The sequence below is a fragment of the Triticum aestivum genome, chromosome 4A (assembly GCF_018294505.1).
Source record: "Triticum aestivum cultivar Chinese Spring chromosome 4A, IWGSC CS RefSeq v2.1, whole genome shotgun sequence".
In the NCBI taxonomy this organism is placed as follows: Eukaryota; Viridiplantae; Streptophyta; class Magnoliopsida; order Poales; family Poaceae; genus Triticum; species Triticum aestivum.
The window spans coordinates 615,424,379-615,441,641 of record NC_057803.1 but is presented as its reverse complement, the minus strand read 5'-3'; the positions used below and the strand labels follow the sequence as shown (position 1 = coordinate 615,441,641).

Here is a 17,263-nt window from a genome sequence, read left to right as displayed (position 1 = left end):
AATGTAAACTGAATCTTCAGCTATAAGATATGGTGCTCTATTGCTGCCTGAAGATCTTGTAAGCTTTTATTTTTTGCTTTAGTAACTCCACAAAACTGCATAAAGATCTTGAGAAGTTAGGTTATTTGTTGCATATTTTTGGCCTACAATGCATATACAAGTAGACTGCAATGTCCGTGTAGTGAGATGAAGATGTTCATATGTTTGGTCAGAGTGCAATGCTACAGTGATCATTGCACGTGTTTTTGGTGTATTATAATTCCCGGTTTGATTTCACGGAATTTCCTTCTTAGATAAGAACTTCTACTCAAAATCATGGACACACATTTATCCCTGTTTATTTTTACCTAAAATACATGGAAGAGGTATGGTTCTGTTCCAAATGTCTGATAGCTAGTTAATCTAATTCATCCTTCATGGGAAAAATGAATTGCCTTTTGAGTTAGCTGTTTTCTGCATTGACCCGATATTTGCTTGCTCTTTTTTTTCTTTCGAAAATCGATATTGCTTGCTTTGTTGGGTATATCCGAGGCTTCTGTAAGATATCATGTCCATTATGACATAGTGCTGCTGGTGCATTTCTTCAAGTTCATAGTTCATATCACGCGCATCGACAATGCTTGATTATGCTGACAGGCAGGGTGCTCGATATGGATTTGCTTTACCCAAGCTTGTTTGGACAGTTTAGAAAATCGGAGAACCATGAAGTTTCAAATTGTTCTAAAAAGAACCGCTCGTGTATCTTTTGTGATAAAATATGCTAACTTGTTTTCTCAACAAAATGTATATACATGATTTTTGTCGAGAATGTTGCCTTTTGAGTTGTCGTTGGTAAGGGTGAGATTCTACATGTACTTGCATGCAGTACAATTTAAAGAATTGTATAGTTTGTTCTCCTGGCTTCAGTCCGATCTCTAAAATCCTCTTCCGGAGGAGGTTCGGATGATCAACAGAGTATGAGGGTTTGTACTGAGCTAGGATTTTCTGATGATCAGGAGATGATGATGGCTTGTGCATGGTTTGCTTATAAATCATAATTATCCTTGTGAGCTGAAGTATTGAACTAGTACTACATGTCAAGTGTGGTTATTAGGGCATCTCCAACGGCAACCCGTAAATTTCCTTCCGCATCCGTCCACAAACACGGATGCGGAAGGCCGCCATTCAATGCTGCCCGCGTACATTTCAAACACTTTTTCAACAAATCAAATGAAATTCATGCAAACACAGTGGATTTCATATAAACCGAACAAAAGTCATTACATTTTGGATATATTTTAACTAAAATAGCTAAAACTATATGCACGTTTAGCTACGCGGAGCTCCACTCCCACGACACGGATACACTATACTAGTCTACGGCCGGCCGCGGCGGATCCCTTTGTCTTCCTCATGTTCGACAGCTTGCTTGTCGAACTGCCGTGAGCCCCAGAGATACATTCTTCCCTTGTATCTTCCCTATGCCCTGCTACGCTGCTCATCGGAGTGGCAAAGGGGGTGCTTCAGACAGAGAGGATTGGGGGCTCCACATCTCCGAAGCCAAGGCAGGGGTCAATGTTGGTTTACGCTGAACCGGGCAGGACACCGGCCGTATACGCAGGCCTCGCCTCGGTGGTGGCCTTCATGGAATCCGTGTTCTACTTTCTCTCGATGACCTCAGCACGGTGGCCTATGTGTTCTACTTTCCCTTGATGACCTCAGTGGGGCGCGTAGGTGTTAGACGCAGCGTCGCCGACCTTCACCGGCTAGGTGAGGTCACAGACACATTGACGGTGTATGGCGTGAGCAACAGCAACATGGGAGGACCCGTGTGACACGGTGACGTCCACGGAGCCATGATGCTTTTGCCACCGTGGTCTACCGTGTGTCGGCCTATAACAACACGCCACTCCTCGGCGAGCTAGCTTGGAGTGGCGAGTTGCAGAAGGACGCACCGGCTTGGAGCTTCTGCATCCGCGAGCTGGTCTGCAGTCGCCTGGACTGTCGACGGGAATATCTCCTCCACTGAACGAACATCACCAGGAAGTCTAAATAAATCCAGAAAAATATGATTATCAGTGCCAACTCTAGTACAATTTAAACCTTGATGGGCTATTTTCACCAGAAAGAGCCTTGCCATCTGAGCTTGCCTCAGTTTGCTATTAAGATCATAGTTTGATGGACCTGATTATGTTACCACAACCCTGCATTTTCTAGGACTAGTTTTTTCGGAGAATGCATTTTCTACTTGCTTACTCCTTTTTCTTTCTTCTTTGAGAAAAAGTGGTATGCTACTCCTGACATGACAGAGCACTAATTGTTGTCAATTGATTGGCTTTAAGTTTAAGACACGCATCAACAGTTAATTGCCTCCTCGTGCGCGCACATGCTGAGCAGAAGAAAGAAAAAGCTTTGCAATATATACCACCCCAACCATGCACGCACAGGCCCGGCCCGGATGGGGGGGCAGGGGGGGCGGCCGCCCCGGGCCCCCGAAATTGAGGGGCCCCCACGTTCGTCTGCTCTCTGTATCCAGCCCGTGTGCTCTCTGTATCCAGCCCATGAGAAAAAACGATTCTCGCCTAATTTTGATGCAACAGCGAACATTAGCTGTGGGCAAGTAAATCAGCGATTAGCTAAATTGGTGGAGTTTCTCAAGAAAAAAAAAGCTAAATTAGTGGAACTTCCGTTTCCCTCGCGCAGGTCCGCGCATGACGACATGAGCGATCGACCTAGCGACATATCCCGCAAGCCCGAGGGCGACCCCGCCGCCGACACAACCTCCTCCCGCGGAGGCCTCCCCGATGATTTCTCGTGCAATGGCGGATGGAGAAATTTCATGTTCATCGCCCTGGAGAGGAGTAACAACACCACCGGCCCTGGCAGGCAGTTTTAAACTACACAGATCAGGTTAGCATCTTCCTGATGCATCATCCAACGGAGCTAGCTAGATTGATATGTGACTAGTTGGTGGCAGAATTATTAGATATAGTGAATTAGCGGGGAGGAGTAGGACGTAGTTGTCCTTCTGACTAATTTTTTTAATGCAATCCTTCTGATTAATTAATCTGGTCGTGTTGGAGATCGATGAAAGATGAGGGGAAAGGATGCCTAGAATCTATGGGATAATGATAATAGGCAAGCTGAAATTAATTGGAGGATTCATAGTGGATTCAATATGCTTAACCCATCAAAAAAAGATTCAATATGATTACATGGCAAAATTAATTTTAATTGTTAAAAAAATTAATTTCTAGTGTTGCAAATTATGAAGCTATTCTATCTGTGTGCCACCAAGGGCAGTTCAAATTACTTTTTTGTTTGCCAAACTGTGAAGTATACAATGCATGAAACTTCCCTATCAAAATCTTAGCAAAAGTGAGAAACAATTATTATAATAATATATAATTAGAACCTGGAACTAGGTCAACCAGCTGGTTTTGCACTCCATGATAAAAAAATTAACAGCAATTCATGCTTAAAATTTATCTAAACATGCACATAATAATTATAATTTTGGATATATAAAGGGCCCCCGATTATATTTTCGCCCCGGGCCCCTGAAATCTCAGGAACGGCCCTGTGCACGCACCACACCATGACCATAGTGGAGTTTCCTGCCTCTTTCCAAAGCACACCGCGTGCATCTCTTACTTTGCTTTAATTAACTATTATTCCCCTAACACCGCGTATATCTCTCGCTTTGCTTAATGGACACATCACACATGCATGCCCGTTCACCTAACTCCAATCTAAGTATCCACCGGAGCTCACACAGAGTCTCTGTGCAGCTAGCCTCCATGAGTCCATCTCCATCCACTTTGACCCTCGCCTCCTCCACCGATCAACCATGTCTCAGACACTGCCGGACGACCTCCTTGAGGAGGTCTTCCTCCGCCTCCCGCCGGGCGAGCCCGAGCACCTCGTGCGCGCTTCCCTCGCCAGCAAGCTCTGGCTCAGCCTCCTCGCCGGCGCTCGCTTCCGTGGCCGCTACGCCGACCGCCACGGAGCTCCTCCCATGCTCGGCTTCCTCTACTCCTGGCCTGAGTACGCCGGCCCGGAGGACGAAGAACACAAGCCGCACTTCGTCTCGACCATGAAGTTCGCCCCACGTGTCCCCGACGATGACTGGAGCGATCTGGCCTACTCTGCGTGGGACTGCCGCCATGGCCTCGTCCTCCTCGGGGATAGGAGCAGGTCGCCCATGGGGTTCGTCGTCTGGGACCCCATGACGGGCTGCCGGTGGGAGCTCGACGTGCCGACGGGATACATGTCCACTAAACAACGTGGGGCCGCTGCCGTGCTCTGTGCTGTGGCCGGCTGCGACCACCGCGCGTGCCATGAGGGACGCTTCCGGGTCGTCTTCGTCAGCCTGGACAAGACAAATGGTGTTGGTGTTGCACGCGCGGGCATCTTCTCCATGGAGAAGGGTGGGGTGAGCAAGCCGTGCTCTCCTCTTCATCTTGCCGGTGGAGCAACAGTCGACGAAATGCCATCAGTCCTCGTCCAAGACGCACTCCACATCATGGTTCGGCGACCTCAAGCCTATGTAGCACTAGCAATTCTCAAGTACGACTTGAGCTCTGATTGCTTATCACTGATTGATATACCGTCGGAGGTGTCTGCGACTATCGGCAGCACCATCATCATGGCGATGGAGGACGGAAGTTTAGGGATTGCGGGGATGGCAAACACGGATAAGTTTATCCTCCACCTGTGGTCCAAACAGATGGGTTCTGATGGAGTTGATGCATGGACTCACCGTAGAGCCATCGATCTCAAGGCATTCCTCCCCATTCAAAATACCAAGAAAAGAGTTATTAGACTGATTGGATCTATGGAGGGGAGTGATATCATTTTCGTGACCACGGATCTTGGCATCTACGAAATTAATCTCAAGTCACTGCGGTGGACGAAGCTATGGAAGAGAGAAAGGTTCCGTGCCTTGATTCCGTATATGAGTTTCTGCAACCCACAAGGTATATCTATATGTCCTTTCATTTGTGATTCGGAAACAATTCTTGTATCAATAGTAATATATTAAATATGGAAAAAAATCATGTTTAATTAGGTCAAAAGTTATATTTGATTTTTCAATTAGTGATATACATAGATATGTGCGGTCAGCAATGTTGCATCCAAAGCATATTTAAAAGATTGCTTGTTTCATCCGATGCAGGGTTATTTTTAATGTCTCAATTTCGAATACATATAGGGGTGTTCGCACAAACTTTGAGTGATATGTGACACAAAAATGTTACACCTTCCTAATTGGCAGTATTATAAAGTATAACTTCATGCATCTCCTTCTAGAATCATGTTGACAAATCTATATTTGCAGAAAGAGCGAGCACAAGCGATGAGGCGCATTGACGACCGTGAGTAATGGAATATGCTTAATACCATGAAGCCAGTACCATAATTTAGAGGCGTCGGGGTTGTGTGAGTTATGTACTATTTAGTTCCTCGTTTTGTGTAATGGTGTTTGTTTTCTCACCCTTTGGTAGTTTTTGTGAGTGACCTTGATAATTTCCTCTTGTTAGTGGAATGTGTAAGCAGATGAATGAATTATCTTTGTAATGAACCTCTAACTCGTGTAGCATTAACTCTGATGTTTAATTTATTTGAAAATGCATTTGTAGACAATTTTATTTGAAAATTACTTTCGAAAGCATTTTGAAGCACTGATTTTGTTTCAAAAATGTAATTTCATGATGAAAATTTTCAAGCTCTTGGAACATTTGTCAATGTTTGTTACAAAAAGAAAATCAGATATTACTTATTTATTGATTGATTTTACTATTCATTTAAGCTCATTTGAACTCAGGCTGAGAAGGTGACTTTCCCTTGTGTGCCTGATTCTTACGTATGTATATCAGGGAAGAATCAACCAAGGCGCTTGTGGTATAGGTGTGTGTTGCCATATACGCTCCATCGGCCAGAAGGAATTGGCCACCGCTAGCTTGTACGAGCGCACGTTGGAAAGTACTCGACGGTTGCGTCGTCAAGGTCGGGCATGTGCCAATAAGGTGTCTGGTTTCTTGTGTCGTTGTTGGCTGATAGTGGAATCACAGGCAAATCTATGTTTGATGAAATGGTGAGTCCCTGTGATGCGGCTCGTTGATGACTGAGACTTGAATCTATACTACTATTAAACAAGAAAACATACACTCAGGCGAACGAAAACTCCGCCAACCAGCAGACGAGAGATTCAATCGGCAATAGACAGTGCCCAATTATTTATCAGTTTAATAAAATTCATTGTCCAACAATACATACAGAGATCGAAGTCATGTTTCACCTTTTATGCTGACAGGAAAGGTATAAATAGGCATAGGGGCCTCGTTTAATGCACCCTATTAATTGAAAATTGGTAGTGGGAATTAAAACATAGCCACCAGGAAAAAAAATAAACATACCCATTCATGTGAGAGGGCGTGATGGTCAACCAACTAAAGGGGTGTTTGTTTTCAGGGACTTTTTTGTGTAGGGACTAGAAAAGGTCCCTCTTAGAGACTTTTTTACCAAACGGGAGGGACTTTTTAGGGACTAAACTAGGCATTTGGGACTAAATGAAGAAGACTCTTAAGAGAGTTTTTTTGGGACTTTTTCAACAATGCCCCTCCATGCACCCATTGGCCCGCCACCCCATGATGTTGTTTGATTGTTATTTTTCTATATAGTAGGGGCAACATGGTCATTTAATAACCTCTAGCAAAGGACTAGGGACTTTTTAGTCTCTGGAAACAAACAGGGAGAGACTTTTTTAGGGACTAGGGACTTTTTAGTTGGGACTAGAGAACCAAACACCACCTAATTCACTAATTGTCATATGTAACATAAGTCTAGCCCAGTAAACAAATCTTAGGTCAGTCATATATATGGGTATGTTTGGAAGTATTTTTATCTGATTGTCCATGTTCAATTTGATTTACCTGCAAAGTTCCTGTTTCCGGTGACCATTTGCTCTTCTTTTGACTTATATAAATTGATTTCTGCATTTTATTTAATTGGAAAAGCAATTCCAGCTAGGCTGGGCTGAATTCACAGGCCTAACATCTCTTTCTCAGGCCCAGCGCCCAACTCCTTTCTCTGTTCCCCTGGCAGAACGTTGGTTCTTCTTCCTTGCTCACGCATGCACGCACAGAAACGGCAGCCTCGCGTGATTGCCGCCCTCCCCTCCTCCCGTGATTCCCTCGCTAGTCTTATCTCCTCCCACATTCCCCTCCCCAAAGTCGAAACCCTCGCCTCCACAGATCGACCATGCCGCCGCCGCCATCGCTGCCGGACGAGCTCATCGAGGAGGTCTTCCTCCGCCTCCCGCCGGACGAGCCCGCGTGCCTCGTGCGCGCCTCCCTCGCAAGCAAGCCATGGCTGGACCTCCTCTCTAGCCCCGCCTTCCGCGGCCGCTACCGCGATTTCCATGGAGCACCCCCCATGCTGGGCTTCCTTTACGCCGACACGTCGGACGAGCACCAAGGACCCGCCTCGCTCCTCGTCGCCAACACGTCGTTCCTTGCGCGCTCTCCCAGCCGCGACTGGGAGGACTCCGGCTACTTTCCCCTGGACTGCCGCCATGGACGCGTTGTCCTTGAGGATATGGCTAACCTACCCCTGAGGCTCGTCGTCTGGGACCCCATGACGGCCGGCTGGACGGAGCTAGAGCCCCGGCGATACGACAGCGACGTGGTCACTGCAGCAGTGCTCTGCGCCGAGAGCGGCTGCGATCACTGCACGTGCCATGAGGGCCCCTTCCGCGTGGTCACCCTCGGCCTGCTCTTGGACGACGAAGGCAAGTGTTTTGTAGACGTGTGCGAGTATTTGTCGGAGACAGGGGAGTGGGCCGAGCAGGGCTCTTCTGATTTTATGGAGAATCTGTCCATCAATCTGTCCGACGATCTATCCATCGAGCCAATGCCCCCTGTCCTCATTGCAGACACACTCTACTTCATGATTAGGGATGATCATGATAATCGTATAGGAATTCTCAGTTACGACTCAGAATCTCATTCGTTATCAGCCATTGCCGCGCCACCAAAGGGGCCTGTGCGTAAAGGTAAAGCTATCCTCATGGTGATGGAGGATAATTGTTTGGGGTTCGCACACTTGAAGAGGTTTACCCTCTACCTGTGGTCAAGCCAGATGAGTTCTGACGGACTTGCGAAATGGACTCGGTGTAGAATCATTGACCTCAAGGAAATTACCCCCATTCAAAATACTGAGAAAATAAATCTTATTAAGCTGCTTGGGTCCGTGGAGCGCAGTGATATCATTTTCGTGACCACTGACCTTGGCGTCTATGAGATCAATCTCGAGTCACTGCAGTGGAAGAAGGTATGGAATGATAAAAAGATCCACGCTCTGATTCCGTACATGAGTTTCTACAATCCACAAGGTATGGTTATATTTATATGTCCTTTCTCTTGTCATTTGGGAACAACCCTTAAGTTATAGTGTATACAGTTAGTGGACCATACAAAACAATGAATATCTAATCGTATCAATTGTTATGTTTGAAATATGTGGGAGCAAAAAAAATTGTGATGTAATTAATTAACACTCACATGTTACAATTTAAATTATTCTTACATAATTGATGATTTATGTAGTATTATTTCATTTATTTTTTTGAATCGGACTGAGTATACATCTTTGTTTGCAGAAAGGGTGAATATGCTGCATGGCACAAGGCCACACTCATCATCAAGAAAGATAACAAGCATGGATGTGCTAGGGATCTCATGATGAATTATGTCACTATTGAGTGGCCGTTTTGGTGCAGTGGTGGTTGCTTGTTTTCTCATATTGCTATTGGATTTTGTTAATAAGCTCGATGGTTTCCCCATGTCATTGGCATGAGTGAATGGATTATCTTGTAATGAACCTCCAATTCATCCATGTGCACGGTTGTTAAATTTGCCTCGAAATGCATCTGCAAAAAGTAGCTTTGTTCGACCATTTAAAAAAACTGGTCTCACAGCTTTGATATAGTCTATCAGTCCATCTACCAAAAAAGGTACCTTTGATGAGCAGATGATGGTCATGCCATGTGTAGAGCTAGTGGTTTCTGTCACCTAAGAGATGATGATGGTTTATGAATGTCAGCTCGCTGATATTTCCTAATTAATTTAGTAAATTTAGGTGGTGCAACATGGCAATTGTTGATGTGATGTTAATGTTGTTCTTTTTTTTTAGCAAGCAATGTTTCCGGAGAGTATAAAAGGCTAATTGGTTTCATGCCAACATTTGACACTGCCAATACTTGACAAGCCAACAATTGGCAATATCAAAAGTTGCCAAAAAGTGACAACTTCTTGTGAGGTTGGCAAGTGAAATTGATAACTAACCAAGCACTAGCCAATTTTTCGCATTTGCCAAACGTTGTCGTGTCAATTTTTGGCATCAAACCAATCATGCTCTAAGATGTAAACTGAACTGGAGCTATGAATTAAGGGAAGTGGTGACAGGATAACAGGACATAAGTCGCATGACTACATGAACATCTTATAGAGTTCTCATCTAATTGAGTAGCTCCACAAAACTGTTAGGTATTTGTTGATTACATATTTTTGGTACGTAGTGTGGACATATCAGTAGACTGTGATGTCCATATAGTGAAATGAGGATATTCATATGTTTGATTCAAGGAGAGGGAAAATACACCCATCTCTTACAGAGTTAGAGCAGGTGAAACAAGGACGCGGTTTTTTATGTTCGCGTTCCGTATGCAGCGCGAATCCGAGCCGGCCATCATGCATGTTGTTCAATCAGTTAGGCCCATCGTTGTGTCAGCCATGCACCAGCCACAGGCTAGTAGATTGGTTTCTCTAGCTAGGTCATGTGCATGCTCTGTGCACTTTTCCCTCCCATGCTCCTGTTTAGTGACAGACCAGCCTCATAATTATATCTGGCATGGATAATTAACGCCGCTAGTTACTTTTTATTGCAGGATAATGTCACTAGTTACTGTGGGATTATTACATGTTAACCCACAGCCTCACTAAAAAATCACGCGCGTGCAATTTTTATGAAGGCTTTGTCGGACTTTATGAAGGATGTGCCTGAACTTTGCCATGAAAATCAGAAGGACTTTGAAGAAACCAATAAAAATGAAAAGTTATTTGAGTTTTGGCGACAAAGTTCCAAAAACATGGTTAAAACGTTCTCTACCTATTTTTCATAAATTGCGAGCTATGCCAAAGTTTTCCAAAAGTACTTCTATTTGTCATGGCAAAGTTCAGATACCAGTTTAACAAAGTTTGGTTCTATATTTTTTCGCGGGATACAATTTGGTTCTATTTAAAACTATTTAAAGAACATTCTTTGAGAACAATTTCAATAATAGAATATTTTAATTTTGTGATGTTTAAATTACTTCCAACAAGATAGGCCAGAGAGATAATCGCAGGAATTAATTTCATCACAGGAGGGGTAAAGTAAATCTAGCAACAGCGTCATCTACTACTGGACAAGACTAGCCTGGGTCCTAGCGGGGCCCTTCTCAGCTTTCTCACACGCATCATGAGTAGATTGGGGCGGTGGAGATACACGCTGTGAACGGAACGCGAACGTAAATGCCTTTTTCCGGTGAAACTATATTTCTCACGAGGTGAAACTGTATATAACAGCAAGTAGGACCGAGTGGAAATCAAACAGTACACCGTATGATAGATGAGGCGTGCGTGGCAGTTCTAGATCCTAAAGAGTAGGAGAACGTTACACGTAGAGAGCTGGAACACGCAGAGGTACATACATCACGGTAACAGACCAAAGAGTCCACCCCAGTCCAAACTTTTCACCTCCCCAATCGAAACCCTCGCTTCCTCCACGGACCATGCCGGCGCCGCCGCCGGTGGCGGTACCATCGCCGCCAAACAAGCTGCTTGAGGAGGTCTTCCTCCGTCTCCCGCCAGACGAGGCGCGCCTCCCTCGGCAGCAAGCTCTGGCTTGGCCTCGTCACCGGCCCTCACTTCGGCGGTCGTTATTGTGAGTTCCATGGAGATCCTCCCATGCTGGGCTTCCTTTATTCCTGGCACCTTGGCCTCAGCCCGAAGAAAAATGACCCAGAATTCGTCTCCAACACAAAATTTTACACAAGCACTCCCCACCACAACAACCACACAAAGAACTCAGACTATGTTGTGTGGGACGGCGATCATGGTCGCATTTTTTCTTGGCGAAACGGCTCCTCGTCCCATGAGACTCGTTGTTTGGAACCCCATGACGGGCAGCCGGAAGCTGGTAGTCATCCCCCGCGATTACCACAACCAATGGCGCCGTGACCGGATGTGACAACCTTGCGTGTCACCGACATAGCAAACTCCACACAGATTCCCAAGTATCTTTTTGTTTACAGGACCCCTCTGAATTCTGAATTATGTTGCTGTACTGAGACTGCCATACGACATGGTAGGCTGACTGCACTGTGAATACTCCTGTTCTAGTCATGTTCCAAGCAACAAAATCGGTCATATATCATGCAACAGTAGCAGTATTGCAAGTATGTGATGCGCATCCACCTGCCAAAACGTTTGCCTAACAAGCTGTTTATCACAATCACCCGTCACAGGGTCAATGAGATCACACATGCGTGATAGAAGATGATTACCACGAGTAGTTATTACTTTCTAGTTGGGGATTGTGGAATCCATTCATCCTCCCAAATTTTAATTTTTGTCCCATCACCAACTCTCCATATGTGTGTCCAATCTTTTGGACTTCAACACTGGCCATAATACTTTGTCAAGTATACTAAGATTTGTTCTTCAAGGTGTCATTCAAGAGATCTCCATCACTGAAATATTGCGCTTTGAGGATCGTCGCACAAAGAGAATCCGGATTATCAATAAGTCTGCAAGCCTGTTTTGCTGGTAACGCATGTTAAAATAGTGGATATCTCTATAGCTCATTCACTAGTGCAGAAAAGCCTATCTATGGAGTGGCAAAAGTGGCCTTGCTGGCGTGGACGCACGACGCCACCAATATTGCGCCATTGTTAAAAAATAGTGGTGGCGTTGGCGGCCACGTCAATAGTATTATACGTGTTGTTGGTGTACCACGCCAGCAACGCCACCACTATATTCCCTCACCTAGCGACGCACAGTGTACTTTGCACGCCACGAACGTTGCGTGCAATAAGAAGGATATTTTTTGACACCATGTAACATTTAGCATTTCACATTAAAACTAAGCGCATATATAATATTACTAGATTTGTTCTCAAGTCACACTGGCCATAATACTTTGCCAAGTATACTAAGATTTGTTCTCAAGTCATGGCGCTGGGTGTTCCTGGTGATGACTAAGATGGTTTATCCAACTTGGACATTCTTGCCAGTAAGGAAGTTGTTCCACCCCGCGGCGCTGAAGACAATGTCACTGCTCATGTCAACTGCATAAGCACAGTTGGTAATGAAGCCCCTTGCCGTAAGGCGTAGTCCATCAATGCATGCTCATCCGACTTGATGCCACGGCTCTCACTTAGCCTCGTAGGTAATTTCTGAAGAAAAAATATATGATAAATGAGCATGTCACATTACTACACTACGCACATATCATATTACTAAGCATATCACATTACTACACTATGTATATCATCAAATTCTACACTAAGCATATCACACATTACTACACTAAGCATATCATCAAATTCTACACTAAACATATGATGCATCACACATTACTACACTTAGCACATGATGCATCACACATTACTACGCTAGTTAAGTAGGCATATATCATCACATTATTACTACACTAAGCATATCACATTACTAAGCATGCATATCAAAACTACTACACTAAGTAACATACCATGACATGGCGGTTAACATTCGTCCTTGTTAGGCGAGTCATGAATGGCATACCGACATAGTCATCACGTGGAGGAAGTATGTACCAGAGGTTGCCTAATTCATCCTCGTCCTTGCTCGGCCTCATTCTTTGGGCATAGAGGCTTCATCAAGTGGGTCCTCATCATCTTTGTCCTCCGAGTTGACGTAGATAACAACGCGCCTTGGAGTTTGTCTTCTGAAGGAGAAGCTAATCAATTCACCCCTAGCGAGATACATGTGGGCGATGAAATGATCCCATTCATCTCCTTCAATCTGGGATATCTTTCGTCCCTTCTAGACCTCCATAGTGTAGGGCACCCAGGAGCGTCGAAGATCACAGTGACTCCGGTAATGAGCTCATTGAACTCCAATATCATATTGCAAGGGACGATCTATGTAAAAATAAATAAAAATAAACACATTGCATTACTGAAAATAGCAACAAAATTGTTAGAAGGTTCATATAATGTGTTATCGCTGCAGGAACAAAACACGGCTGGAAGTAGATGTGAAACAGTGTACCAGTTGCAAGGTTGGTTGCGCACCTTGACTTGCACACTGGACATGGTGATGGCTACGCCATTCTACACAAAATATATTGAAAACTAAGTATATAATCAGTTTGTACACTAGTAAATCAATTTTTACTAAACATAATTGGAGTTCATTTTACACAAAACATATTGAAAACTAAGTATATAATTCTACACTAGTAATTGTATACACAACTAAACAAAATCCACGGAGGGAGACACAAATAAACAAATTCTACACTAGTAACTTATTGGAGTTCATTTTATTTATTCCTAATATTCTAGACACTCAATATTTCTAATCAAAATGTATTATAAATATTGGATTCTACACAATACCAATTGGATTATCACTAAAATTTATACACAAAGCAATCCATGCAACAAATTTGGATTCCACATCACACAAAGCAATCGATGATATATACTAAAATTTCTACACAAATTAAAGCAACCCCCTAAATCAACTACATGAATCCCAATGAATTCCGTGTGGCGTGTCCGCGGACGGAGGTGGTGGGAGTGGAGAGGAAGGAGATGCGATGGGAGGAGAAGGAGTGGATCAAACCTTGCTGCGGACGAGGGGCGGCGGTGGCGGCTCTGGTCGAGAGGGGGAAGTGTATACGGGGTGTGGGTGTGACATGAGAGGGCGGTGACTTAGGTCTTTTACTAAGTTGAGTCAGGTGGGCCATTGCTGGCGTGAGACTAAAGCGCAACGCCATAGCTAATAGCAATCCAAATAAAAAACTAAATTAATAAAAGACGTAACAAAATAAAAGGCTCAAAATTACAATTGATAGTAAAGAAATAAAAGTCCTAAAATGATAAGAACACTAAGAATAATGATAAATAATATAATATAACATAATATGTTCATTATTTTGTGACTAGTATAATCATTAAATACTTAAAACACTTAATAAAAATGGAAATCTTATTTCTGGCGTGCATAGAAAACGAACGCTAGCACTAAAAAATTAACTATGGCGTGCATATATAGAAAACCAACGCCACCAGTATATTCCAAACGGTGGGTACATATGGGCCAACAGATTTGTGACATCTCTAGAAAAAGCAACGCCAGCACTAAACATGTAAAGTTGAGGTGCTAATTATGCGTACGCCAACGCTATTTAAAACAAATAATGTCGATGTTGATGGAAAATGGCATGGCACCAACGAAAGTTGTGGCTAGCCGTTTTTCCACTAGTGATTCCATCTTGCTTTTTTGGAATTCACATATTTCACGACGTGAACCAGTGCATCCTCTTATGAGTTGCATCATCACCCTACCAAAACTGAGATATAGCATCCGTGATTCTTCGAAAAAAAATTAAGACTTTTAAAGACAAACATCTTGTAAGTTAGTATTTCTTGCGCAACTGACTTTATAAGGACCTCTTTCCCGTCGGTGGATAAACACTTTTCCTTCCAACCAACCCGGGCCGCAGCCCCCCCCCCCCCCCCCCCCCCCCCCAAGCAAGGAGAGTGTATTTTTAGGTCCCGGGTGCCTAGACACCCTGTTATCATGACCATCCAAGCAGTACCCAGCTCCTTGAGATATGTGTGGGTCTCTGCACCACGGTTTGGATTTGCAGGCTAGGTGAATAGTAAGCGCGGTAGACTGAACTTATTTGAAACGCATCTGGGCCTAGATCGCTACTATTTATGATAGGCAGAATCCATAGCCTCTGTCATCGGCCAGTCCCATCAAAAGAGATGATAGACATGTCAGCCCGTTTTCCAAACCAACGACAAGACCACACCCCCAAACCTGTGTTCGTCTTCAACCCCTCGCATAGAAACACACCGCCTGTCGTAGGTGCCAATGGAATCCACTCAGATCGGCGGAGATGGCATCATGGCTGGGACGCGTTGATTCCAAGTTCCAACTATGGCCATGCCTCTTCGATCAAAGTAATAGAGGGACCTGCGGCTGTTCATGGTCTAGAAATTCTGGGATCAATCATCCCTGATCTAGAAACTGAACCAAGGCCCTGGTTAATTAGTATAATATGATGAGTCGGAGAGAGTAAAAAATAATTTGGTGAAGGAATCGTCTGAAAGCGAGAACAAAACTGTTGTGAGACGTGCACTCCCTGCATGTCCTGACACCACCGCCCCCATCAGCCATAAAAACGGCACCTCTGAGTTGTCATTTCATAAGACGCTGATGGATCAACACAGCACATATGCTTGCATGCCTACTCCTGCAACCATAGCCCTCCTATCAGGCCTACTCCCGCAAAGCCTATTTCCCTCCCTACTGCATCCCTTCCGTCGCTGTTTGCCTCAATAAACAATTCTGACTAATCACGCTGAGCCGGCAAAACGTCTGGAGCTGTACAGTGCCTGGCACGAATCTTTGTACATCTGGACGGCCAAGATTATAGGGTGCCGGGACACCCGGGTGCTGTCGCACCTTTTCGCCAAGCAAAAGTGATGAAATTGTTTTAGTACCCCCGTCGTAATAATGTGGCAGCATTGCAGACTCAGCGACCAAGTCCGATCATCCTCGTCTTCTACTCTTCCCGCTTGCCCTCTCTTGTGTGGACTGAGCCTTGCTGCATAGTGGTGGGCCATTGACCAGTGACTGTGCCTGCGCCGGGTGTGGGCGAGCAGTTGGCTGTGCACGCATGGGCGGCCAGCTAGAGGTGGAGAGGCCAGAGCAAGAGTAGTCGGCCCTCCTTCTCCCCGCAGGAAATTTCTTGCTGGTCTAGATTCTTGCATCTTAATTTGTTGGCGGAACTTCTGATTAGGTCATAGCTAGATTGTGTACTCTTTTTTGTTAATAACGGAATGGGCAGTGATGGTTAAAAGAAAACCATTGATGCATTTTACATAAGAAAGAGAGTCGAATGTGAAGCCTTTTTGAGGGAACATTAACTGAATCAGAGTGTGAAGCTAATGTACCAACATTTTGAGAGTCGAATGTGAAGCCTTTTTGAGGGAAAATTAACTGAATAAGATTGCGAAGCTAATGTACCAACATTTTGAGAGTCGAATGTGAAGCTAATGAACCAACAGTAACTGAATCAGAACCACCTGTCCAGCCTCCCCTCTTGTTGCAAATGTTCTTATGCAAATTTAGAGCATTGAGAAATGAAGAGCTGATCTAGATAATGTGATTAACTCAATACTTCATCATTAAATAATATTTTAGTACAATTTCATTTATGTTATGGCCTAGCTTCTATAAATAATCAAAGTTAGAAATGTATCTCATAAGTTAACATGGAAAAGATTAATAATAGTATAATTAGTTAAGTTTCTCCATTGCAATAACTAACTTTTACAATTTCTTATTCTGGAGAAGAAACCATCTTCACCCCTCCTAAGATTTCTTTCAAGTTCCGCCACTGCTTGCAACCACTCCATCTCAGGAGTAGCCGGTCAATCAAATATTGAAAAATGTCACTTTTATCAAGTCCAAGGGTAGCCGGCAGTCCCGGCTATTTGTAATTCAAGGCTCATAATATCTAGAGAAGAGCATACCTCGGCCTTGATATCAACTCCTGTACTACTAGGGGCTGAAAAATATTCATTCGATTCTAATCTAAAAGAAAAAGGTGAGGTAAAGAAGAAAGAGAAATGATTTAGAACTAGGGTAAAAAAAGGGATCGCCTGGAACTCAGCTGACTGAGACATAGTTATGTCTCAGTCACCTGATGTCACCTGACGTCACACTGCATGCCAAGGTCCAGTTCGTTTCCCTGTCCGGCCTGCTTGTCTTTTTTTTTTGGGCTGGCCTTGTCTTCCCTTTCACTTGTCCTTCCTGTCAATTTACTCGGGCTGCACAACGTCAAGGCAAATGTGTTGGCCACAAGCCGACGAGTTTCATGCACGATCAACAAACACATGAACATTTGCATGTGTGTGTCACTAACAAAAAATAGGAAACATTGAATAATTAAAGCT

General features: G+C 44.1%; 1 protein-coding gene across 1 annotated transcript; it reads left to right on the top strand.

The window, feature by feature from the left end:
* The first annotated feature begins 3,743 nt into the window (after positions 1 to 3,743).
* Positions 3,744 to 5,598, top strand: LOC123082619 (uncharacterized). Its single transcript, XM_044504918.1, has 2 exons — positions 3,744 to 4,958; positions 5,321 to 5,598. Exons 1-2 carry the CDS (start codon positions 3,830 to 3,832, stop codon positions 5,350 to 5,352), a joined length of 1,161 nt encoding a protein of 386 aa, XP_044360853.1. The 5' UTR covers positions 3,744 to 3,829; the 3' UTR covers positions 5,353 to 5,598.
* The last annotated feature ends 11,665 nt before the right edge of the window (positions 5,599 to 17,263 follow it).

Excerpts from the sequence above, each read along its gene's own strand:
- LOC123082619 (XM_044504918.1), top strand. The coding sequence starts at position 3,830 with ATGTCTCAGACACTGCCGGACGACCTCCTTGAGGAGGTCTTCCTCCGC. Across the intron at positions 4,959-5,320 it reads GAGTTTCTGCAACCCACAAG|AAAGAGCGAGCACAAGCGAT; the intron begins GTATATCTATAT and ends CTATATTTGCAG.